Below are 26,316 nucleotides of genomic sequence, written 5' to 3'. Positions count from 1 at the left end.
CCTTAAAGATCATCCTTTTCCAGCCATGGCAGGGACATTTTCCACTAAACCAGGTTCAATGCCCTGTCCAACCTGGTCTTGGACATTTCCAGGGTTGGGATACTCCTGTGAACACAAACTAACCATTCATAGGACATTTTCCTGATTTTATCTCCCTGATTTTTCATGTTGAAGTCCCTGCTGGGAGGGAAATAGGAGATGTTCTTTCCAGTTGACTTTCTCCTGGTTCTTCAGCATTTGGTCCTGCAGGAGCACAGCCAGTGAGCAGTTGCTGTTGTTTCATACCTGTGGTGCCTTCCCTAATTTTTGGTGCAAACTTGCACAGCAGCTTCACCATCAGTTCCCAATGGCTTATCTGCCAGCAGCAGTTCAGGTCTAAGGCATGTCATGACCTCTTTTCTTCAGGAGCAGACGTGCAATCAGAAGTGCTGCTGGGTCATGTCTGCCAAGAGAGATGATGACTCTGGATGTCTGCTTCCCACTCCCACTTTGGGAAATGTTTCTTCCCCATCCTGCAGCACAGGCACCAGTGGCTGCTAAGGTTGGATGTATTCTCTTATTGAACCTGGCTGTCTTAATTTTATTAATGGGCTTAGCAATTCCTTCCAGTTGCTGAGGAGTGCTTCTTGCTGCTGCAGTGTGCTGACACTGTAGGAAATGCTGTAAAGCTGAACAGACATTTCTTCTGAGCCCACTTTAGTGGAGCCCTTTCTGCTTTCAGTCCAGCTACCAATTTAATCACTCCTGCACTTCAGATATTAGCTGTTGCTCAGTGCCATCTGAATATGGGAAGGGGGTGCAGGAGGCACCAGGTAGGGGCTGGGCTCTGGGGAGCAAGCAGAGGGAAAATACCTAGCTTAACTTCTGTTGTAGTACCTAATTATATTAAGGTTTCAGCAGCTTTTAAAAGAACATGTTTCCTTAAAGCTGCACTGGGCAAGTGATGTTGCAAATCCCAGTGATGGCACTAGAAATGGAAATGCTGCAAAATTGTAGCTGTGAGCCTGTCAGGAATAGTAAGGAATCACTTTAAGAAAGATTTCTTTATACAGCCCCCTCTTTGTCAGCTCCATCATTTGCTATGCTTCAAAGAAAATTCTGTGTCTTCTGATGGATGTGGAGCCTTGTCCTGCTGGGAATAGTGGCTGTGGCAGTTGAGCCATGTTGGATCTGGACTCTTGTTCAGGTGTGGGCAGATACAGTGGCAAAACTCAGAAAACCCCTTGTTTGCTTGGCTGAGAAGGCTTTGATGGCATGGGACTGGAAAATGCCCAAGCAGGCTGCCCCACATCTGTGTGGGGATGATTTTTGCCTCTAGGAGCACATGGACTGATGCTTGGAGAGGTTTTAGCCACTGAATATAGAACTGCAAAGTAGCAAATTTAAACTTTCCTGCATGCTGCCAGACTGGAAGGGAAAATGAATAAATAGAATTGCTGGCTATATGTTTTTCTTTTTATATACCACCTTCTCTTTTTTTGGCCACAAAGGTAAAATTCAGATCTTGAAATAAAACTTGATGTGGCTGCAAGACAGCTAGACAGGGGTGTGCATGGAAACCGAGGCCTGACTGTGAATAAACTGATGAGTCCCTCCAAGGAATCTCCTCTTGCTTATCACCTGTAGTTGTGTTGAGGTGTTTCTGCTCACAGCCACTGCTTTCTACTCACTTAATGCTAATTGAGCATTTTTGGCATTTGCAGGAGCTCATGAAGCTTCTGGTACATGAGCTTTGATGTCTGTAAGGTAGAGTTGGTTTCTGTGAAAGAAGCAGTACTGGCCCTGAGTGACTTGGATGCTTTCTGTGTTGAAAAGTCCATTTTTCCCTGGGCTGCAGGCAGCCTGAGCTGCCTCTCTTGACATAAGCAAGAGACTATGTGGCAGCTTAAGACTATCTCAGTCCTGCCCTTCCTGCTGCTCCTGTCATGTGCCTTTCATTCCAGTGCTTGTCTGGTCCCACTGAGCCAGTTTAGCTCCTGGATCTGCTCAGTGGGGTATCAGATGAGTGCCAGTGCCCTTCCTGGGGGAAGGGTCTGCTGGCAGGGTACAAGGCAGGGCAAGGGCAGCCCTGGCTTCAGCAGAGCCTGCTGCAAAATCCTGCCATGGCAAGACTAAAGAAAGCCTGGAGTGATCCACAGGGATTTTTCTGTCTGCCTTTGAGGTCTGTAGTTAGGCAACACAAATCTCACCTTTAGTTTGCCAAGTTGAAGCTAAAATCATTTGCAGCTGTTTTTCCATGTCTCTGCCAAGGTAGGAGAAGACCTGGGAGAGGCTCTTCCTATAGAGGATTCTCTGCCAGAGCAGAGGGGCCCTGCCTGGCCTTCCCACCCCACCTTGCCTTTCCAGCAGGAGTGGTGTGAGTGGAACCACCTTTCCAAGTGGGCCACAAAGTGATTTTACATTTCCCCCCCATTATTCACCAGGAGAATCCCCATTTGGGATTGGCCATACCATGCTGCTCAGCCACCACCAGTGGCCCTGTAGGGCATTGGGGTGTCAGCCCAGGGCTGCAGGACACTGCCTTGGTTTGGCTGAAGCTGATCTAAGGCTGCCTCTTGGAAGTTTAGGGTATGTTTGTGTTATGGACATGATGGCAGAACCATAGTTATATTTGTTTGTGTTGTGAAAATGAAGTCTGTAGGTCCTGCATTAAATTGTGCAGTGTAGCCCTTGATGGAGCTTCTGTCAGGACAAAGGATTGTTAGCAGAACATTTCTTTGCTAAGCAAATCTACAGTACCTACATTTCCATTTTCCACACAGGAGTCAAATGCTTGTGAGCTTTCTAATTATGAAGCATAGTTATTTTGGGCAGGAACGAAAATTTCAGTAATTTAAGGGCAAGATTTTATATAGACTGTCTTGATCAAGTGCCAGGCTGAGAGGGAGAGAAATTACATACTTAGTGGTCAGAGTGGCTAAACTGGTGAGACTTGAAAAGCCAGTGCTGCTCCACACCATTAGAAAACTGGCAGTCCCTGCTTTTTAGTGACAGAAAGACTTTATTTTTAGTGTTGGCAGTTGATCACATACTGGACTCATTTCAAGCTCTTCTCAGATGGTGCAAAGCATTAGCCTCTGACTGCTGTAGAAATAATGGGTATTAAAAATTGTGCTGGAGCTAGTGGATGATGATGATGAAAAGGGAGTAAAATGATGATCTAGAGTGAATTTTGAAGTCAGTCCCACATGTCCTGGTGCTGGTTTAGTTAGAGCTGTGTTGTGGGCTGTAAACACAAATGGCAAACCAGCCAATCAACTACAGAGGAGGAGCACTCTGGAAGTAGAAAATCAATGTCTTGGGCCCTGTTTGGGAGGGAGGTGAATTCAATGCAAGTTGCTGGACACATGGAAGCACAAATACTGTGAGGCTTGAGGGGTTCACATAAAACATCCTGAGTTGGAAGGCATCATGGAATCCAACTCCTGGCCTTGCACAGACACCCCAACAATCTCACTCTGTGCCTGAGAGCATTGTCTAAACCTTCCTTGAGCTTTGTCAGCCCCAGGGCTGTGGCCATTCCTGGGGCTCTTTGCATTATGAATCCATATCTGTAGGGTCCAGCTGATCTCCTAGGTTTGCTGAAATGCTCATTGATTAGAGATGTTCAAGGAGGGGCAGAGAGCTGGCACTCCTGTGTGCCTGTCATCCTAGCAGGAGTAAAAGCAGAGCAATGTGTCTTTCTTCCCATTTCCCTCTCTTTCAGTAACTCAGTGGGAGTGTCCAGCTGCCCTTCTCTTCCTTCTCGAAGGGCTCCTGTTTCTTCTGAGAAGCCAAGCTGGAAGCCTTGGCATGGTGGGGGAGTCGGGGAGAAGTGAAGTGCAGAGCTTCAGCACTCATGGCAGCACCGTCACTGCAGTGTGCAGCAGTCCTGGCAGTTCTAAAGAGTCCCACAGACGTTTAGCCAAGCCATCTCTGCTTTAGTGCAGCAGGTATTACAGCAAACTCCCTGTAAAGAAGTTGATGGCCCTAGTGCATATATGAAGGTGTGGGGAGTTTCAAAATGTGGCTTCTATTCAAAGCACATCTCCACCTGATATTTCATGCTGCTGTTTCGTCTTGAAGATGTTACATTCATGGCATAATTATGCCTTTGCACGTACTCCTCTCTTCCCATGTGTTCTGCTGGGTTTTTTGTTGTGCTAATCATTGTAAGAGATTTGTTGTTGGTTTCTTCTGGTGACTGACACGGATACTGCTGAGTACTTCTCGTTGTGTGTGGGGCTTTTTTCAATGGAAAAATGTGACATAATCCATCTCTCTTCCTGCTTACTTGAGAAGTAATACTCAACTGCTGTTAAAAAATTGAACCTCCATAGCTAATTAATCAGATTAGAAAATTAATCTTTTTATTTCATTCTACTCCCTTTCTCCCTGTTCTTCTTAAAACAGAGTTTACCTCTTTCTCCTGATTCTTGTGTGATTGTTTCAGAATTAGATTTGCCAAGATTTTAAAGCATGAAGATTTTAAAGCTAGGTTGATGGTACAGAAGTGCCCCATGCAGGGTGTTGAGGCTGAGGAAAGGTTCTGTGGCTCTGCAGGAGCAGCAGTATGAGCTGTTGCTTGTTCCCCAGATCACTGGTGAGTGTAATCTGTGCTGCCAGAGATACGAGGATCACTTGGAGGTGGAATTTTTGGGCAGTGCTGGTTCTGACAGAAGCCCCTTAAGAGCAGAGCTGTGATCATGGGACACCATGGCAAGGTCATACCTTCCAGTGCCGGCAGTCTGAGTGCTGACAGTTGCCAGACTATTTTGGGAGCACTTTTCCCTTTGTTTTCTGTGAGCTCCTCTCTCTGTGCTCCAGATTTAACCCTGATGCTGTTCAGCTGTCATCAGCCCTGCCTTTGTGGGTTTGAGGTGTATGTTGACATCATGTATTTACTCTTGCCTTGCATTTGCTGGACTATTGAGTCCCTCTATCTCCTGGCTAACCTTGTTCCTATGTTTTAGACTTATGACAGGAGAACAGTTGAGAAGTGAGTCTTGTCATTTAATCCCTTTGGCTGTGCCTGTGACAGCATGACTGAATTGCCTGCCAGTGCTTCCAGCCCAGTGTGTAACAGTTAATGGAGCTGCTGCTGTCAGTGTTTGCCTCTGGTTTGCAGGAACCCTTTAACCATTTCCAAAGCTTCTCAAAGCTGTCTCGTTACACCAGTCCTGTAGAAAAAAGCTGCAAAGAAAACCCTCTCAGAGCTCTGGCTAAGGAGTGACCTGGTAGATCTTGGCTTGAGGAGGGTTGTCCTGTGACTGCAGGTCAGTCCTGGAGGGAGGGTTCAGCTCACCCTGGTGTCACTGTGTCTGTGCTGGTCTGCAGTTAAAGAAATTTGAATTGGTGACAGAACAAAGGGAAGCAGACCATGTGTAGGGAAGGGCTGCGTGTGTAAAGAGCTTTGAATGTGGTTCAGCATTTGATTTCTAGATTGGAGGAGAGTCTGGTAGAAGAATTAATAATGGGGGCTTCATGAGCAATCTGATTTAGCAGCAGTAGCATTTTGCACAGGGCAGGAGATACCATAGTGCTGGGAGGCTCTGGAGATGGGGTTTTCCCAGAGTAATCAAGAAGAGCTGAAGCATGGTCTCTCCTAGCCTGGCACCTCTCACACTTGTGCCTCTCAGCATGTGCCTGAGCAGGCAGTCTACATATTGCATTTATGTGTGACAAGTGGTGGAGCTGCCAAGTGTGATTTCCATCTGGGAACCATGGGGATTGTACCTGAGGATGACACGGTAGGATTACGAGATTTTCACTCTTGTGCACAGAAGTCACTGAGATTGGGTTCTGTCACAAGACTGGGGTATTCATGGTAGAAACACATAACACAGCAGCCAAACATGCAGCCCTTCCTGCTTTCCCCTACCTGCATTTCCTTGTGCCTGGAGCAAATGCATGGCTTCTCTTTCTCAAATCCCAGCCAGCCTCATAGGGAGCAGCAGGGCATGAAGTACAGCCAGAGTCACCCATAGCAGTTACTACAGGTTTCCTGGCTGGCTGATGCCAAGCTCCTACATGCTGCTTGTCCATGGTTGTGTGGCACTGGCAGATGTGAGGTATTAACTCTAAACTGCCTCTGGGCTCAGAGGGGCTCCAGGGAGCAGCACTGTGCTCTCAGCCAGGTTCCCCCTTGGTACAGGTGTTGCTGTTGGCAGGGCCAGCCCCTTGTGCAGGCACAGGGCAGGATGTGGCTCTCACTGGCATCCTGGCCAGAATTGTTCTACCTGCAAACAGCTGTGCTGAATATTATTCATGCATTTATGTTAAACCACCAACAGTTGGGCAAGTTGCAAAGAAAACAACCACCTTCATGTGACAGCACTGTGGATGTGCAGTTACTGCCTGGCATCCATGTTCTGCTGGGTTTGTAACCACTTTTCTCCTTGTAGAGGTGAAAAGGGTACTTTTTCCCTCTCAGCCAATCCCAAGCAATTTCTTAGGAATTTGTGAGGTGGTTTAGATGCTCTCTTCACTGCTATGCTGTGTGTATCTAATATGTAGTGGAATGTAACACCAGTCCTAGGCTTGGGCTTTGCTAAGTGTGATGCACCTCTAGGAAGTGAGTAGGGTCAGACTGTTCACACCTTCTTGGAGCTCGATTCCCAGTCCTCTGAACCCTCAGTGTCATCCCATCTGTCTTCTTTTTCTCCCTGATCCTCCAATCTCTGTCCCAGGGGATGCCCAGGAGATATGCAAACCAAACCCTTGGCAGGCAGGTACTTGGAGCAGATACTCATCAGGGCTCAGTGGTGCTTGTGCGTTCTGGGTGCTCGGAGGAAAGAGCGAACACAACACCATTGTCATAATGAGGTTTCATTCAAGATAAGATCAGCTTCTGTCTGGTTGCTGGACAAGCCTTGCCAGACAAGCCAAGTTGTTCTGTCCCATTTCCTAGTGTCCCTGTTTCCTTACTGTAATGTAAACTTCATGCTCAGAAGAAGAATGCCTTGGCAACAGCTCCTGGCAAAACTCAAATCTGCAGCGAGCGTCGCTGGCTGGAAAGGGCTCCACCTGTTCATTGCAAAGGGGGGAAGCTAATATGCCATATCTGCAAATTTTAGAAACTGAGCACTTCCTCCCTATGGAAAAACTGCTAAATGCTCATCTCCTGCCAGGAGCTGGAGGAACACCGTGAGCTGGGGATGGAGACTTGCCCAGCGATGCCTGGGATTTAAATCCTATGAGCCAACTTTCTTTGCGTGTTGAGTGGGTAATTCTGGGCACTGGAGGTGGTTTGCATCAAGGACTGCTAAAGCTGTAATACATTAGTACCGTTCCAGAAGCCCTTGAAGCTCAGCAACTGCCAAGAAAAATACAGGGATGGCAAGAGATTAGCCCGCTGGAGATCCATGATGAGAGGGAGAGATACTCACCCTGCACTCCCACCCTGTCACATCACCCTGAAGGTTGTGTTAGAGCTTGGACAGAGGCAGAGGATAAAAAGGAATTAAAAATTTAAAGACAAAATTGCTATGCTCTGTAGTTAACCTTGCTTTTATCCTCTCCTACGTGTGAACCAAGCAGCTGAGGGTTAGCAAGGCCTGAAATGGAAAGAATTAAGCCTATCCCTCTCTTTTTCTTCATGCCCAGTTCCAAGGGCAGTTTAAGAAAGAGAAAAACCAAAAAGGCAACATTATTTTGCAACCAGCTCTTTTTGACTGTCTCCTTTCCCTTTGGGGGTTGAGGGCAGGTGTCTGCTTTGTGACTCTGCTCCCCAAGGTCATGGTCCTTACCGTGTTCCTCAGGAATGAGGGATCAAATAAGAGAGGAGAACTCTGCATAGCAATAGATCCTCTCAGGTTACTAAACTTATCCATGCTCCTAAATTTAAGGTTGGAGGATTAGTAGTACTTAAAGGAAGACATATCTACCCCTTTACTTCCTCTTTGTCCTTTTCTTCCTTCAGTAACCTCAGGTAACCCAGTTGGCTCAGCCTGAAGGTGGGCTGTACCCCTGAACCCCAGTAAAGTTGTTTTTCTTACAGGCTGGCTCACAGTGCTTTATTTCAGTAGATTTGCACAAGAAAACACACAGCAGAGTTGTGCTGGAGGGGTACCAGCACTCAGGGCTCTCAAAAATTTTAGGTGGACAAATGTATGCCCTAAGTACTTCTAAATAGTGAGAATTTTGTTCTTTACTGTGTAGCTTGGTTAAATGATGGCATGTATGAAACTATTAATACCATTAATGTATGTGCAATATGAATTCCCTGATAACATCAATGTTAATCAGTTAAAAGTACACACAGAAATGCACTGCAACCTCTAAAAGTTGTCATTTAATCTGTTGTAACATTTTTTAAAGGCTTTCTAAAGTTCTCAAAGTTCAGAAGATCTTCAGAACTTACCAATTTTACTCATTATCCACGTTGTTGACTTCATAATTCTTGATCTGTGTTAAACATATTATATCATGTTAAGATCTGAGAAGTGTGTTCTTTTAGAGTGTCTGACTAAAAAATTACTTAAATAATCCCTTGCCTGATGGTTTCTTTCATGACACCATGATGATATTGAGGACCAGTGTAATCTAAGTGAAATCACAGCCTTGCATAGAGGAGTTTGATGCCATATCTAAAACTAACACAGATCCATAATTTCAGAGTCTGTGCTGTGGGGAGGGAACTGTGTGTCAGAGAGGAAGGAGATAAGTGTTGAAAGGTGAAGTTTGAGCAAATTCAGTGGTTGTCCATCTGGGACTTCTGAGTTACAATTAATTTTTGGAAGTTCTGAAATTAATTTGTTTTCATTCACAAATTGAAGTTCCCCTAAGCTTTAAGGTGTGATTGCTCACAGCATGGGAAGTTCAACCCAGATATTGCCTGCTGCCAGTGAGGGTTGTACATTTGATTTAACACCAACACCTTTTTTTTTCTCTCTGCCTTTTCCCCTCAATCCTTCTACCCCCTGGACATCCCCTCCTGTCCTCCCTCAGGCATGTATCGATGAAAACCTGGACATGGTGAAGTTCCTGGTAGCAAATGGAGCCAATGTGAACCACCAAGACATTGAGGGCTGGACCCCTCTTCATGCAGTGGCATCGTGTGGCTACCTGAACATAGCAGAGTGAGTGAGTTTGGGGCTGTTCTGGGTGCTGATAACACTTCCTGTGCCTTTCTGTTCAGAGCAGGTGCACAGGTGAGGAGTGCTCTGAGCCTTGTATGACATTCTGGAAAGCAATGCTGAAAATAGGTGCTTTTCTCTTGGTATTGAATCCTGAACTTCTGAGGATTGAGGTGAAGCCTTCGACTGGTTGGCTTCTGCTACTGCCATTAGACTGTCTTGTAATTCATTAGATACTTTAGCTAAAATGCCAAGCAGAAAAGGAGATGGGACAGTGATCCAGGTATGTGTAGTGAGGGAGCTGCTCCCTCTGAGGGTGGGCAGGCCCTGGCACAGGGCACAGAGCAGCTGTGGCTGCCCCACCCTGGCAGTGTCCAGCTTGGAGCTGCCTGGTCCTGTGGAAGGTGTCCCTCCCATGGCACTGGGTGGGATTTAAGGTCCCTTCTGGCAGAAACCAGGCTGGGATTCTGTGACTGCAGTTCCTTACTGCAGACAGACTGGTGTGAGCAGTGCTGTGGTTAAGTTCAGCTGTCATTTCCTCTTGAGGTCATTTCTTCTCATGCTGTCCCTTGTTCCTGGGAGCAGAGCCTGACCCTGCCTGGCTGCACACTCCTGTCAGGGAGTTGTGGAGAGTGAGAAGATTGCTGAGGCTCCTTTTCACCAGGCTGAGCACCAGCCCTTTATTCTTTACCAGTCATACTGTGCTTACATAGTCCACCACAGCTACCACAAAGTTTCCAAAATTTGAATTAAGATAACTATTTCTTAAATGCATTGAAAATAAATTATAAAACCAGGTTGCCTCATCCTTCTATACTTGTGTGCTTAAACAGATACTTCTTTTACTTCTCAGAATTTTACTAATTAAAAGATGTACAAGCCAAAGAAATGTCTGTTGTTCTTCAGTGAACTTTTGGTAAAGTTATAAGAGGACAAATTTAAAAATTGATGATACTCGATGAGACTTTTTTAAAAATTAATATAATCTCCTTTTCTTAAATAAAAAGTATAATCAACCAGATTAATGCAAGAACAGGGGTATTTAAGTAACTGTGGAGAAAGAAAAACTGTGAGCACCTGAGCAAGGACCTTGCATTTACAATGAACATTTTTAAGCTAGAAATTGGCTGATAATGTCCTCATTTGGAAATTGAACTTGCATGAGAAAGGCAGGTGCTTGGTGCTGCCTTGTTGGCTGTGTCACTGTTGTGCAGCCAGGCACAGGGGGACTGCTGGGTGTCCTTGCTGCAGGTTCCTGATCAGCCACGGGGCCAACGTGGCCGCGGTGAACAGCGAGGGGGAGGTCCCGTCCGACATCGCCGAGGAGGCGGCCATGAAGGACCTGCTGCTGGAGCACGTCAAGAAACAAGGTGAGGAGGGCCCGAGTGCTGACAGGGGCTCCTGAGGGTTTCTGCAGGACAGTTCTGCTGCCTTGCTGTTGCTGAAGGGATCTGAGATCTGGCCCAGGAAGCAGCTGACAAATTTTGCTTTGCTATCACGACAGTGGAGCAGGTCCAGGAGGTTTGTGTCTCTGTCTTTGGGATTCTTCCAAGCAAGGCACCACAGTCCTGAAATCTGATTCATCACATCTAGTTACTTGTAAAGTGAGATTTAATTCTGACCTCTGATATCAAAGGAAGGTGGATTTATGGGACCCCCAAAGTCAGGGACCAGGAAGTGACTGTTCCAGGCCTGGAGTGCCATGCCTTCTCCTGACCTTTCCCTAGATTTCTTCTGCCATATCCCCTTTCTCAGGTGTGCCTGGCTGGGGGGCTGCTCTCCAGGCTGGCCCTGCACAAACATCCCTGGCTGAAGAGTAGTTTTGGACTGATGTCAAAATAAAGAAATGCTTTATCAGTCTAAAATTTTCTTCATACTCACGGAATTCATTTGGGAGTGGTTGAATGTCTGTGTGTGTGTGTGAGAAGTTTAAATCATGTCTATGAATTTAATCAAGAATGTTGGAAAAGGAACCCAAGGAATTCCTGGAACTTCCACTCGTTGATATAGTCAAAGCTCAGCTGCATTTGTGTCTGAGCTGGTTGATCTGGCTCTGCTCCCTCCTTGGAGTGTTTGGGCTGTATACCCCCAAAGACTCTTTCCACTCTGGATTATTTTATTCCTGCAGTTTTTGGGGGGGTTGCTTGCATGCTGGATTGAATCCAATCCCTCTGTCAGATACATTCTGATACATAGTGGTGACTTTATTTTTTTAAGGTGTGGTTTGGATGGAATCCCTCACTGCTTTGTCACCTGTGTTGATGTTCCAGGGTCACCAATTTTGTCAGGCACAACGTGCCCTCAGAGACACCAGGCTGGCTGTCACCACTCACCTCCTTGTTTTCCATGGGCCACAGTTTCTGGGAGGATCTGCTCCTTGATCTTGCTGTGCACAGAGGAGAGGCCAGTTGGTCTTCCTCTTTTCCCTGTTTAAAAATTGGGGTTATGTTTCCCATTTTCCAGTCAATGAAAACTTCACCAGACTGCCACAGCTTCTCAAATACAAGAGTGACTTAGGCACTTCCTCTACCAGCTCCATTGGGACCCATGGATACATCTCACCAGATTCTGTGGACTTGTGGAGGATAATTTTTCTTTGAAAAATTGCAAAATTGTCTCTTGTTCCCCCCTCCTTGCAATATGGCACTGCCATTGTGGTGTAAGGAGCTTGATGTGGAAACACATCAGCACAGGATGATTATGTGCAGGTGCTTTTATTGAAGAACTCTGGGAACCCAAATCTGGCTCTGACATGGATTCGAGATGTGGACATATGTTTATACCTTTTTTGTTATATAACTATATTTTAATTATGTAACCCATATTGTTTTATTGTATACATTGATCTTATCCAAGCATGTATTCTTGCAATTTTCATCAAGACCCCCAAACATCCTTTCTCATGATTCTTGTTATGATTACATCATTTGTTATGATTCTATTATGATTAAACAATAATTATACTCAATTACCAACCAGTCATTCTATTTAACAATTGTATTATTTATCATATGATGATTACACAGGTGCAGACAAAGCTCAATGTTCATTCCCAGGGCCTAGTTCCCTTTTCCAGGCCTACCAGACCCAACCTTTCTTTCCACCCCCTGAATCTATTGTGTACAATTCCCATGTTTTAAAACATTTTAACCCTACACTCCCATGTGCAGGGCGCCCAAAGCACTCCCTGTGGGCCTCACCATCTTGGTGTAGGAAGCAAGTGTGCATGCCCTGGAATGCAGGGACTTTTCTCCCTGGCATCACTTTTAAAATTCAGGCTTGCAAGAATTCCTGTTGAATTTCTGGGCTGGATTTCGGAGCCAGCCATGGCTTTTTCCTGGTGGCTGTTCCCAATGCTCCGTGTTTGCGCGCGGGCTCCGTGTCCCACGGCAGGAGCTGAGGAGGGAGTGGTGCCAGGAGCAGCAGGGGCTGCCCACAGCTACCTCTGAAACCCTTTCTGAAATTGTGTATGAGGCCTAGAATGGTTGTCTCATCTTTACATTCAGTACCCAGCATAACAGATGTGTTCATTTGCTCTTTGGTTATGGCTCTGTGACTAGATTTGGACATGTCTCTGTCTCTTCAAATTGAGACTCCCCGTTTTAAAACTACACTGGAGCTCACCTGACTTTGTTGACCAGGTATTTGTTCCCTTGGCTCCTCACTGAGCTGCCCACAGCAGGGATGTCCCAGGATGACAGCCTCTTTCAGCTGTCTCTGTTTCTGCAGTTCTCCAGGGTCTTTGCTGAATGCATTTTTTTCTCTTTCTCACCACTAGGCAGCTTGGTTTGCAGCTGTTCTGTTTCCCATAGGGAGGGGCTTACCCAGATGTTGGGTGCCAGCTGTGGGGTATTTGCTCCCACGTTATCATGTTCTGTGGTGATTCTTTCTTACTCCAAATGAGGCAGAGATGGGACTTGCTTAGAAAGTGCCATTTGCTTTTCTTATCTTCTACAGAAAACACGAGTTCTTGTTACAGGTGTTGAGAGCATAACCAGAAGTCACAAGACTTATGGTTACAAGATCTTTTAAGGACTTATTAACCAATAAAACACTGCCAACCAAGATATTCATATTTCTAATCCAATACTAAGAAATTTCACCTAATTACAGTGTGACCTTTCTCAGCCAATCCTGTTCTAACATGTAGATCTATTATAAGGATATTCTGTCACCTTCATACCTACTTTTTTCTTTCTGTATCTTAACCTTTATAGCTAAACTTTTCTCAACTTAACCTGTCTCTGCTTTAAGCATTAAATCTACATTCTTACTTCTAGCATGTAAGCTTGGAAGCTTTTCCCAAGGCCTCAGTTCAAATCCTATGTTCTTTTCCAGTCTTTGATTTACAGGACCAATGTTCTGAGAATTTCTTGCATTCTGAATTCCAGCATGGCATCCTGCTAAGATGCCCTGAAACAACCATCTGTCTGCACCAAGAAGATTCCCATCACACAGTTTAAAGGGTCATAACTACTGGAGAAAATGGGGTTGAACTTTAAATAAGCATCTGTCCAGCTCTGCAGCCTGTCCTCAGCAGGGGCTGTGAGCAGATGCTTGCTGCAGACTGTAACAACAGCTCAAGTGTGCGCAATTCCCCTCCCAGCCTCCAGCCACTGTGCCTCCAGAAATTCCTGAGCCAAATTGGCTTTCCCTGTACTTGGGAGTGCCCTGTGGCTTTCTGTTTCCTGAGCTCGTGCAGCCCTCCTTGGGAACTCCAGCATGTCCAGCAGTTGTGTGTAACAGCTAAAAACTTGTCTAGCCCTTGGTCTGAAGCCAGTTTATTTCTGATCTTTGCAGGATCTTGCAGCAGTGGGTCTCACAGCTCAGACTCTGAGTTAAGTGTTTTCCTTGGTTCTGTTTTAAACCTAATGCCCCATAATTTAATTGGCAGCCATTCTGGTACTGAAAGTTTTAATCTGTAGGGATACTTGCTCTTTGAGACTCTTCTTGATTTTGGGGGTTTTTCATCTTCTAATTTGTATGTTTTCCTGAATCAGAGAGTTCTACTCTGATTAATCTTGTTTGGATTGGTTTCAATACTTGTGATTGATAATATTGTCCTTCTGTGATCTCATTACTGTGAAAACTCCACTTAGGAAAACAAGTCAAAGTTGGTTTTGCCTCTCATTGGTTTAATGACAGTTGACCCAGTCTGTCAGCCAGACACACCTCCCTCTCCACATCCCCACCTGCCCCTAAGCAGTCACTGAGGCCATCAGAGTAGATTTCTTCTGGCTTTCTAATGCCAAAATGATTTCAAATTGCTTTTTCTCAGAATCTGGGGGTTTGCTGCTGGGTGGAATAACTCAGTACTTCCCTCAGCATGTGTGTCATGGATGCCTCTGGTGCAGTGCAGATCCCTGTGTGTGTCATGCAGTGTCCTCAGATGGAGTGAGCACAGAGCTGCCATCACTGTGCCCTTGCAGGAGACATCTGAGCATCCTCAGACCTTCCCTGTAGATCATACCCTCACTACAGGTCAATTCAGTCAGCTAAGCTGTTGTTCATGACTCTGTTTCAGTCTGGGGCACAGCCTGTCTAGAACTCAATCCTTCTACCCTTAATGCACAGCTGAGCTTTTAGGTAATTGCACTGGGTTGCAACCACTGGCTCAACTTGCAAAGTTTTCACTCAGTTTTTGAAACTCTCCCAGTTCATAGAGGAGGCTTTTGATTGTTTTGTGGAAGATCAGAAATAGTTTACTAATGTTTTATAGCAAATGGAACATAGAGTAACTGTAACAAATACTTCAGAGCTTTCATCTCTTGTTTGTCTCTTCTTCTGTTCTGCACCCCTTTAGGTATAGACCTAGAGCTGTCAAGGAAGGAGGAGGAGCAGCAGATGCTCCAGGATGCCCGGCAGTGGCTGAACAGTGGGAAAATTGAGGATGTGAAGCAGCCTCGGACAGGAGCCACAGCTCTTCATGTTGCTGCAGCCAAGGGCTATTCTGAAGTCATGAGGTAGGAGCTCCTCCCAGGGCTGATGCATGAAATCAAGGCTGAAGAAGACATCTTGCTTTACATTCAAAGATTGTTCCACACTGAGATTTTCAGGCTGCTATTTCTCAAATGTCTCTGTGGTTTTATGTGTCCAACCATAGTGGTTCACCCAGAAATACACAGGGACTGGAGGATTCTCTTTCACACCTCCAGGCCTTCTTGAAGTAAAAGCTTTTCTTTCTGAGAGTGAGGCATAAATTAGGAGGCTAATTTTTCTAATCATGAGGTCTGATTTTCACTATTAGAATAATAGTTTTAGGGCTTGTGAGTTAAATAGTAATAGGGGATAAAAATATAATTTGGACATGCAAAGTGACAACACACACTGCATGACAGTCACAAACATGACCAGTCTAGTGGGAAATGCAGTGTCCACTCCTGTCTCACTGTCCTGTGCTGCTGCTCCTGCAGTGACTGAGGGATTCCTGCCCCTGATAGCTCTGCTGCCCTGGCACAAGATTATTATGAATGTGAACTTGCCCAGTGTAGTGTTTCCTGGTGAAAAACATTAATATTGCTATAGGTGATGCCAAATTAGGCTTTCCACCAATAAAGCTTTCTTCCCTGTGCTTAATGTGTGGGTGGAGCTGCTTGTGAACACAGAGCTCATCAAATCCCAGGCTGGGTTGGCTTGGGAGGAACCTTAAAGCTCATCTTATCCTACCCTGCCATGGGCAGGGACACCTTTCAGTAGCCCAGTTTTCTCAAAGCCCTGTCCAACCTGGTCTTGGACACTTCCAGGGATCCCCAGGGGCTGTGGGTGGATCTCTGCATCCCCCTGGCTCTCCATGGGCTGTGGGTGGGTCTCTGCATCCCCCTGGATCTCTGGATCCCCATGGGCTGTGGGTGGGTCTCTGCATCCCCCTGGATCTCTGGATCCCCAGGGGCTGTGGGTGGATCTCTGCATCCCCCTGGCTCTCCATGGGCTGTGGGTGGGTCTCTGCATCCCCCTGGATGCCCCTGGCTCCCCATGGGCTGTGGGTGGGTCTCTGCATCCCCCTGGATGCCCCTGGCTCCCCAGGGCTGCAGGGGCACAGCTGATCACCCTGCTCATCACCAGGCCTGCAGAGCAATCTCAGCTCTGGTGCCTGGAGCAGCTCCTGCCCCTCCTCCACTGGCCCTGGTGTCTCCCCCTTGTTTCCCTCACGTGTTCTCACCTCCTTCTCTTCTCTGACAAAAAGAAAAACTGCACGTGCCCACTTTGTTTTCATTTTCTTCTTACATCTGCTGTCACAGAGGTGCTACCAGCCTCTCTATGGCCCAGCTTTGCCAGCAGCATGTCCTTCTTCAGAGCCATCAGGGATTGGCTCTATCACACATGCTGGAAACTTCCAGCAGCTTCTCACAGCAGGCACCCCTCTACCCCCTGCTACCAAAAACCAGGCTGTGCAAAACCAACACTGAGTTTACTCTATTGCCCATGTTAAGATCCATTCTGGAAGTGTTCATCTTTCTTGATCCTAAATTTCAGAAATTTAAGTGATGTGACTTGATGTCAAAGAGCTGTTCCATATCAAGCTCAAGCATTTCACTGTGCTTCATGTTTCTGATTTGTATTAAGTTATTAGAATTTATAATTGAGTGATGAGCTGTCTGTGCCTGTACCATGCCCAAGAACAGGAATCTAACACAGCTCATGTGAACAGAAATGTAATATCTCTGAATCTGAGGTGTTGGTCCCATGGCTTGTCAGGGGAGGGTTGTGTGTCCCGTGCTCCTTGATGAAGTTCAGTGTGTGCAGGATGACTTTGTTCTGGACAGCCTCTCCTTGGCATTAATTGTGGTCATGATAAACACATCTCACAGCAAGCTGACATTGTTTCACTCTTGTGTATGGGATGGCTGTGCTGAAGTTCAAATCCAGAGCTTTAGTGACTTAAACCAAAGGGGCTGACAGCCAGGAGCCAGCTAACTCTAAATGAGATGTGGAATTTGTCTGTGACCTTGAGTCTCTTAGCAGCTCTGTTTCTCCCTTCTGCCAGCTGGAAAATCAACAGAAACTCAGCACCTAATTTACAATTTCTTTCACAGAGAAGCCCACAGCTGCTCTGCTGTGACTGTTTTATTTAACACAGTAGCACGTTGGTGTAAAGCTGCAGGAGTTTCCAAGCTGCTGGTGCCATGTTGGGGTCGTGCTGGATTTCCCTCACCTGTGCAATGGTGGCTCTGGATGGGGGAATTTCCCACAATGGAAATTTTCAGGAGCAGTTTTACCAGACTTGCAGAATTCCCCTGGGATGTTCTTCAGTATTTAAGCAACTTGGATAATAGTTTTGATAGAGGAGCTGCTCAGTGCTCTTGCCTGATCACTGCCACAGCAGTGTGCACGTGAGCTCCAGACTGCCCCAACCCTCTTGTGTTTGTTTTGGTGTTAAATACTCAAGCTCCAGGTGCTGTGAAGCACCAGTGCTCTGCTCTGATGGAGAAGGGAGGGTGGAAGGGGCACAGCAGTGAGGTAAGGAAGGGAGATCCCAGACAAGTTCACTTGTGGAAGATTTGCTTGGACTGTGCAAAGACCACTTGGAAAAACTGAATTTGTGGTTGTTTAATCCAAATGAGGGTTGTTTAGCATCCAGATCTTACCTCTGTCAATGTCACTGGTGCTTCCCTGTTGGTCTCCTTGTGGACCACTCCACACTGTGGCCTTGTGCTCTCAGAGAGCCAAGCTCAAGCTGCAGTTCCCAGATCTCCCACATCTCCTCTCCTGGCAGGTGCTGTGTTTCTCCTTGGCACAGGATGGCAGTTGCAGGGATGCTGTTTGTGTGCTCAATGCCAGGTCAATCCAGACTCTCTCCTGCTGGAGCAGGAGTTCAGGCTGGGTCATCACTGCCAGATGAAAAGGAGAGGTGTTCTCCCAATTCAGGACATGCTGAAGGGGAACCTAATCAGTTTGACATGTTCCAGCAGGTTTTGCATCACTGTACCTTTTCATTCACTGCTTTTCCTTACAATTTCAAGCACATCCAGTGACATGTTGTTTGGTAATAAACAAGTCTGGAGGCTCCTGGCTGTTAGGGAGCCAGGCTGCCAGCTTGGTGCCTAACAGGGGAAAAACTGCTCTGTCAGGAAGTCATTCCTGATGGGCAGAGATCAATGTTCTGCTTTCCTCAGGCTCCTGATCCAGGCTGGCTTTAATCTGAACGTCCAGGACAACGATGGCTGGACTCCACTCCATGCTGCTGCTCACTGGGGAGTGAAGGAAGCATGTTCCATCCTGGCTGAAGCTCTGTGTGACATGGACATCAGGAACAAGCTGGTCAGTACACACCTCATGCAGGGGATTCTATAGCCAGACTAATATCAGCTATTGCCTGCTGCAGGACCGTGGAATCATAGAACCCCAGACTGGGTTGGGTCCAGAGGGACCTTAAAGCTCATCTCATCCCACCCCCTGCCAGGGGCAGGGACACCTTTTAGCTGCCCAGGCTGCTCCAAGCCCTCTTCAGCCTGGCCTTGGACACTTCCAGGGATGGAGCAGCCACAGCTTCTCTGGGCACCTGTGCCAGGGCCTGCCCACCTCACAGCCAAGAATTCCTACCCAGTATCCCACCTAACCCTGCCCTGTGCAGTGGGAAGCCATTGCCCCTTGTCCTGTCCCTCCATGCCTTGTCCAAAGTCCTCCAGCTCTCTTGGAGCCCCTTTGGGCACTGGAAGGGGCTGTAAGATCTCCCTGGAGCCTTCTCTTCTCCAGTGAACGCCCCCAGCACTCCCAGCCTGGCTCCAGGGCAGAGGGGCTCCAGTGCTCAGTTTAGTGGCCTCCTCTGGATTCTTTCCAGCAGGTCCTTGTCCCTCCTGAGATGGGAGCTCCAAGTTGGACACAGAGATCCAGGTGGGATCTCACAAGAAATCCAACATCATGATCCAGCTCCGACACAGTCATAGCAGTTCTCCTTCCTTGTGCACTAGATAATTTAAATACATCAGTAAATGAAGAATCTTGACTGGCAGAAGGCAGAAAAGATTTCAGTTATTATGGGAAATGTGACCTGATTAAACTTTTAAACTGAGTCTGTAAGAAGGGATAGGGGCTGATCTGAGTTAGTGTAACTCTGAGAAATGAAATGGCAGCAAAGAAACAGTCTTGGAGTGCAAAATAATATGCTAATATTAAGGTATAAGGCACTGAGAACAAGTGAACCCATGAGAAACTGGGAGCTTTAAATCCTTCCTGTTCTGTGTATTGGTAATAAAAAAGGAAATTGAAGATTTGTGAGACATGAGTGAATAAAAATAGGATAGAAGAAAAGGAACAAAAACATTTCCTTTCTAATAGTTGCAGGTTTTTCCTTGAAGAGCCCTTGAATTTTCAAGAGCTTGTCCAGGGCTGCTCTTAAGGTTCCCATCCCTGCTGGAATGTCCACACTGGACCAGGGTCAGGTGTGCCATGGCAGCTCTGGGGGAGGAGAGGTGCTTGGATGTGCTTGCAGGAGCACCAGGGGGTGCAGGCAGGAGGTGAGATAAGAGAGGGCCCTGTGTGTTGAAGTGCATCCAGCTGTGCTGGAAACTGCTGGAACACAAATGCCCCATGAGGAGCCCTTCCAGCCTGGTGAGCTCTTGGCACCCAGAATATGGGGAGTCTTTTGTTTAAATGCCATCAGGTGCTTCTCCAAAGTGTTTGGGATGTGTGTGGGGTCTCATATCATGGCATACTTGAAAAGAACCAGCCACAGTTGTATTTGTTGCATTGCCTGCTCCTTCTAATCCAGAACTGTTGGGTGTGGTGGACAAGGCTACCTTTTATTTTTGGACCTGTAGCCTTTGGGTTTCAGGTTGTTAATGAAATGGCATTTAGAACTTTAGTTATGGTGAAAATGTAACCAGTTTCTTGGTTTGTGCCCTAGAGTGTTTTGTCTGGTTTGTTTTAGTTTATAAATACTTGTGGATGTGGAAATAGACCCCCAGTTTTGTGGCTTGCTGGCAGCCTTTCAGAATGTTTAAATACATGGTGATAAAGTAACACAGAATCAGGAATATCCTGAGCTGGAGGGGACCCACAAGGACCATCCAGTCCTAATCCTGGCCCTGCACAGACACCCCAACAATCCCACCCTGAGCATCCCTGGCTGTCCAACCTCTCCTGGAGCTCTGGCAGCCTCGGGGCTGTGCCCATTCCCTGGGGAGCCTGGGCAGTGCCAGCACCTCTGGGGAAGAACCTTTCCCAAAATCCAACATAAGAAGAGGTTGATCACATTCTTTCTCAGTACAGGAGTGTCCTTTTTAAAAACTTTGGAAACTCAAGCATTTAGTCCTGGCTATTGGATTGGAGCAGCAGCACCCAGGGAGCTGCACTGCCCTGGAAAAAGTTGCTTATTGAACATAAACATCATCTTAGAGGTTTTCCAGCCAAAAGGATTCTGTGATTCCATGGTCACCATCACATGGTTTCCTTGCTCTGGAGTGGAACACTGTCACTCACCATTTGGGGAGGGAGGATGTGGGGCATATGCACTGGTAAATAGGACTTTTTGAATATTACCACTGTGCCATCAGATATTCTCTTGTGTCCTCTCATTGCACCAGGGCCAGACACCCTTTGATGTTGCTGACGAGGGACTTGTGGAGCATTTAGAAATGCTGCAGAAGAAACAGACTGTGGTGAGTTTCTGGAGATCATTTTCCACCTCTCCAATTAACTTTTCACACATGGGTGTTTTCCAAGACCTATGGTGCCAAGAGATGCAGGAAGCTGAGGCCCAGCTATTTTCTTTAGCTACTCATTTGCAATCTTTAATTGCAGCAATATTTTTAATAGCTAGAAGTCTAGATAACTGGATGACTGCAGCAAGGAGACAGTAGTGGGATGGCATGCAGAATTATGGGAGCTGGTAGGGAATTTGTGTTTGTCTGTGTAATTGTTACTGTCCTGCAGTTGCTTTGTTGGCTGGCAGGCTCTCTGGAAAGGCTGACCTGGAACAGAGACCAGACAGAGCAAAAGGAATAAAACAGGAATTTACTGAAAGGATCCACCTTGGGCAGTGCAAGAGCCCAGCCAGGGCTACACCCAGATCTAATCCAAGATGGATCCTGGTCAGGAGTCTTTACACTTTGATAAGTTTTGGTTTATTTACACATTGGGGTCAATTATCCAACCACAGCCCCAGGCTGTGAAGTCTCAGCCCCCTGGCTTGCCCCCTTCCCTTAGCCACTGTTTCTGCTTTTTGGGTACCAGCTGTCCTTGATTCTCTACCTAGGATGGAATTGTTCTGTCTCTCTACTCTGTGAAGAGAATTTACCAACACCTGATACGAAGTTTCAGAGTTAAGCAGCAGAGATTCTGGAAAATGCAAAAGCTGAAACCCAAAGCATCACTACATCAAACTGCTCTGTTCCTGATGAGTGACTGCCCAAGTCAGCTTTGTGTTTGCACCCAGGGAAACACCTGTCAATGTGGGGAAGGAGATCTGTTACCATGTCTGCCTTTCTTACAGCAGGAAGGTTTTGGATTGAGGAAGAAGAAATTATAATCAGGGAATTCTGGACTGAAAAAATGAATGGTTTCAAAACAGTATTAAATTGCCATTTCATAGTGCAGTGGAAGGGATTAGAAGGGATTATAAGCCAAAAATTGACATAAAAAAAGGAAAGCAAAATATATCTTGTTCAAAATAAGGGCAGTTGTCAAGCTAGAAAGTTTGGTTTGGATTGCTTTTTTTCCTTTTTCATCTGGTCTACTCAATTAGCTCATTTGGGTGCTTCTGGAAAACAAACTAACCTTCTTTCAAAAAGAATTAAAAATCTTTAAGTATCACTGAAAACATTGGGTTCAGAAACAGACAGAATGGGAACACTGCTGATAAACCCCAGGAAAGGATTTTCAGGAACTGACACTGTGGGTGGTTGGAGCTCCAGCTCTGATCACAACACAGCTGCTGCTATTCTCAAAAAGCAGCCTTAGTACTCACAGGAACTTCCTAAAAATTAATCAGCTTCTCCCTAAATGAGGTGTTTATAAATACTATCAGGGTTGTATTTTGGATTCCACTCTCTCTCACTACCCAGGATTTTGCAGATAACTGCACTTCTTAAAAGAAAAGAAAAAAAAAGGAGAAGAATAATTTTTTGGGTGACTACTCACCCATTTTTAGGGCTGCTTTGCAGAAGCTCCAGCCCCCCTGTTCTTTATATAGAAGCACTATATAAAGGCCTTCTCCATTTATTCAGTCAGTGTAGATCTGGGCAGAAGAATCCAGATTGTATCACACTTTTTTTTTTTATCACACTTTTCTTTTTAAGTGGACATGATTTTTTAGTGGAAAAGCCAATTTATCATGTGTTTATCATGTGCCATTTTCATCACTTAAAAGTAGAATACTTATATTTGTTAAGGATAAAAGCAGCAGTTCCATGACATTATTTCTCTTCCAAAATGGCTTTCAAATCAGATATTTCTTTTTTCAGTCTAAAGCAGAACACTGTGCCACCCTTGCTAAAAGATTTGCTGCCATTATTGGAAAGCAGAGAGGATTTTTGTTTGCTGGAAGCAATTAATTTGGTTTGGTTTTGGATTTTTTTCCCAGTTACTGAATTATCTGTGAATGGAGCATGCTGTTTCCTGCACTTCCCTTTGCTGTGCTCCAGCCCTTTGGTCAGTTTAATGATGCTGTACCCCAGATTTTTGCTCTTCACTGGAATGCATGCAGCTTTTCCCACTTCACAGGTGCCCAGAGCAGCTGTGGCTGCCCCATGCCTGCAAGTGTCCAAGGCCAGGTTGAACAGGGCTTGGAGCAACCTGGGCTGGTGGAAGGTGTCCCTTCCAACCCAAATAATTCTGGGATTCTGGGATTCAGAATTGACAGTGCTTTTATTCCTTTGCTTGGTGTCAGCTGCTGTCAAAAGAAAAAGAACAACCTGGTGAGCCATGACACAACAGAGTCAGCCTTAAACTGAGCCCCATCCCTACTTCTGCCTCAGCTGTTTCTGTGCTTCTGGAAGGTACTAGAACAATTTCTGGGTACTGTTTTGTACACTGATGATGGTAAAATTAATATTACTGCTCTCTAGACAAAATCAATTTCTGTGCAATCCTAGGTATTCCCATACAATGACTTTGTGCATTTGAGAGATTTAAGAAGCGACCCATCCTCACAGGAGTTCCCTGGTTGCCTGTACAGGGCAGGCTTGAATGCTTTTCTCTGACAGCAAGTAAATAATAGCCACAAAGGCAGCACATTTTTAGCTGAATCTAGCCTGGTTTGATGGGCACACACACACCTGAACAAAGCTCCAGCAGAATCCCAGAATGGTTTGGGTTGGAAGCAACCTTAAAGCTCATCAGTCCCACCCCTGCCATGGGCAGAGACACCTTCCACTGTCCCAGGCTGCCCCATCCAGCCTGGCCTTGGGCACTGCCAGGGATGGGGCAGCCACAGCTGCTCTGGGCAGCAGCCAGGGCTCATCCCTGCTGTTGGCAGGGCAGCTGCAGGTGCCTTTGCAGGTTTATTGAATGGCAGCTGCATCCAGGGACAGGCTGGCTGCTGGGCAATGGTGGAGCTCCAGTGCAGGGCTCACAGGGCCATGGCAGCTGTGCTGCTGTTGCAGTGGCTGCTCACAGATGTGCAGTGCTGTGGCCTGGGGCTGGGCTCACCTGCTGTGCTGCTCCTGGGTGTGCTGACAGGGCTGGTTCCTGGCTCTCCTCATTCTCTCTCTCCCATCTTCCTGGACTTTCAACAGCTGCGAAGTGAGAAGGAGACGAGGAATAAACTGATTGAAGCTGACATGAATGGGAAGCCTCAAAACAGACTCTTCACCAAGTAAGTCTCTCCCTCTTAGTTGGGAAGAAACTGCTCAGAAAGTAATGGGAGAGCAGTTTCATCTCTCACAGCCAGCTGGGTCAAACCAATTCACTGCTGTTTATTTCATGCCTTGTTTTTTTGATCTGAGCTCTCTCAAATACAGTTTAAGTTGTTTAACATACCCAGTGAGTGGTGGAACAAGGGCTTGGGCTGGTGTTTGGTGCTCCAGCTCCTGCCCTGGCTGAGGCTCTATCAGATCTTTGGGCTGAGAACTGCACAGAGCCCTACAGCCCAACTGCTGCACTGTGTGGCACTAGAAAAGGAGAGATCACATTTTTGTGGGTGGAAAAATGCTTGCATAATTAGAAAATGTGAGACTGGCAGTGGAATCTGTGGCAAATTGGCCATGATGGAAGTGCTGTAGTGCTCAGTCTGTAGATGGATTTTACTTGTTCTGTATATAGTAAATCATGTCTGTGTGCTCCTGAGAAGTATTATACAGATAATTTGCTTGCCTAGTCCTACACATTTCTTGTTTTGCAGCAAAGAGAAGATCCTTTATGAGGAAGACACGTTGAAGTCCATGGAAACTGAGGAAGAGAACAAGGACTCAAGCAGTTCTAGTTCTGAAGAGGAAGAAGCTGAAGATGAAGTTTCAGAATCAGATGCTGAAAAGGAGTCAGGTAAGACTTTGTACAACCTTGGATTTAACAACTAGCCTAGCTATTATCATTATTAATGTTGTTGTTGTTATTGTTACTAATTACAGAGTTGTTAAAGAAGTTTTACTTCCATTGTATATATACAGCATTTGGAGAAATCTGGAGCTACTGTGCTAAAAAAGCTGATTCAAATGCTGACTCACAGGTCAGCATAGTTATTTTTAAAGAATCATTCAGATCCTATTTTAATTCCTACTTCCAGCTCACATGTGTTGAAGATAACATGTTGTCCATAGTTTGTTCTTAAACAGTTTTCTTCTTGTTGGGCAGTTCAGGAAGAATCCTTCAGGTACTGCAGGGTCATAGGGAAACAGGTGAAGGTGTGGGAAGGCAAAAGCCTATTGTGTTTGGATCAGTCAGAAATGAAGGGCTGAAGCTCTTCTGGGTGATTATAGAGGTGAGGAACTTCTGTTTTCCAGGCTATGATGAATAATGATTGCAAAAGCTAGTGGAAAATAGGGATTAAGTACACAGAGTCCCAGTAGCATTTACATTATAGTGTATTGCTGGCATCTTACTCCCATTCCTTTTCCATAATTTCTGTGGCTTCCTTAATTGGTTTTAAAAGTGTATATGTGCAGCACAGAAAGTTTAAATACAGATACCTAATTTTACAGTTAGCCAAGACTTATTTGTACTTAATATTTTGCAAACATAGATGGATCTTGGACTACGATATGTTTAATGGGTAAACTACTATTAACATCAACTTGGTGGAGAAGTGTAGTTTAAAGTTTTGTTGTACTTCTATGCCAGTGAAATTGTCACCTGTGGTAGGATTGTATCAGTTAATGCTGTTAGGGAGGGTGAGAGGGGTGGAAAATCCTGGCTGGGCTCTGCAGAGTTACTGCTGCAGCAGCTGGGTGGACATGGCAGTAACACAGGGAAATGTTCTTGGGGCTTTTAAACCAGGCAAGTCTAGTGGTCAAAGGTGACACACAGTACAGGTCACATATTTTCTCCATTAATCAGGGGTTTACCCTGATTATATACATATTTATATAAATATAAATTATACTTATCTAGCTGGGTGCCAGTGTTTGTAATCCTTGTAAACATGGCGGTAGTTTGACCAAACAACTCAAATATTTGCTCACCTATAAGACCTGGAGCTGTGTGGGGTTTAACTGAGTTAGGAACAGCCTAAGATCCTTCAGCAAGGAAAGCTCCACAGCACTCAGCATTAAACTTTGTGTAAAGCCAGAACAGGTCTGTTTATTGCATTAACTCACTGAGCAAAGCACATTATAGGAGTCTATGTCAAACCACTGAAACTAATAGAAATGGGAGACAACAAGCATTCAGGTAATGATTCAACTTCAGGCTTTGTTACTGTACTCTCCTTTCCTGGAAAAATTATTGAGCCCTTTGAGAAATTTCCATCAGAATTGAAACCCCACCTTGTAAACTTCTGAAATCTCTGGTAAAATTAGTGTGGACTTGCCCAGCTGGATGGGGACACAGCTGCACTTGTCACTTGCTGCATATTTGAGTGGGGGAGGCACATACTTGGTACTCTTTTTAAAGCAAGATTCTGTAAGGTAACAGCCTCAGCCCACGTTATAGGAAGACTCCAAAGAGAAGTAGGAATTTCATTTTGGTAATGAAAATAATAAATGTCACAGTATTACTGATTTCAGAGACAGACAGTGATATTCCTGGGCTGATCCCAGCCTGGGCAGCAGGGCAGGGGGGATTCTGCCCCTGTGCCCCCTCAGCTGAGACCCCACTGCAGAGCTGCTCCAGCCCTGGGCTTCCAGCACAGGAAGGACCTGGAGCTGCTGCAGAGAGCCCAGAGGAGGCA

General features: G+C 45.8%; 1 protein-coding gene across 10 annotated transcripts in view; it reads left to right on the top strand.

Annotated features, from left to right (window-relative positions):
- The window catches only part of PPP1R12B (protein phosphatase 1 regulatory subunit 12B), a 109,179-nt gene that overhangs the window by 10,776 nt on the left and 72,087 nt on the right, over positions 1-26,316 (top strand). For all 10 annotated transcript variants that reach the window (XM_056511109.1, XM_056511114.1, XM_056511108.1 and 7 more), the window contains exons 2-8: positions 8,929-9,059; positions 10,308-10,426; positions 14,860-15,019; positions 18,170-18,314; positions 20,579-20,653; positions 23,729-23,808; positions 24,334-24,473. In XM_056511109.1, the coding sequence (XP_056367084.1) occupies positions 8,929-9,059; positions 10,308-10,426; positions 14,860-15,019; positions 18,170-18,314; positions 20,579-20,653; positions 23,729-23,808; positions 24,334-24,473 (850 nt within the window). The remainder of the gene's footprint in view (positions 1-8,928; positions 9,060-10,307; positions 10,427-14,859; positions 15,020-18,169; positions 18,315-20,578; positions 20,654-23,728; positions 23,809-24,333; positions 24,474-26,316) is intronic.

Source organism: Oenanthe melanoleuca, chromosome 26 (assembly GCF_029582105.1).
Source record: "Oenanthe melanoleuca isolate GR-GAL-2019-014 chromosome 26, OMel1.0, whole genome shotgun sequence".
NCBI lineage: Eukaryota > Metazoa > Chordata > Aves > Passeriformes > Muscicapidae > Oenanthe > Oenanthe melanoleuca.
Note: the sequence above shows the minus strand (reverse complement) of the source record. Positions and strands in the feature narration are given on the sequence as shown.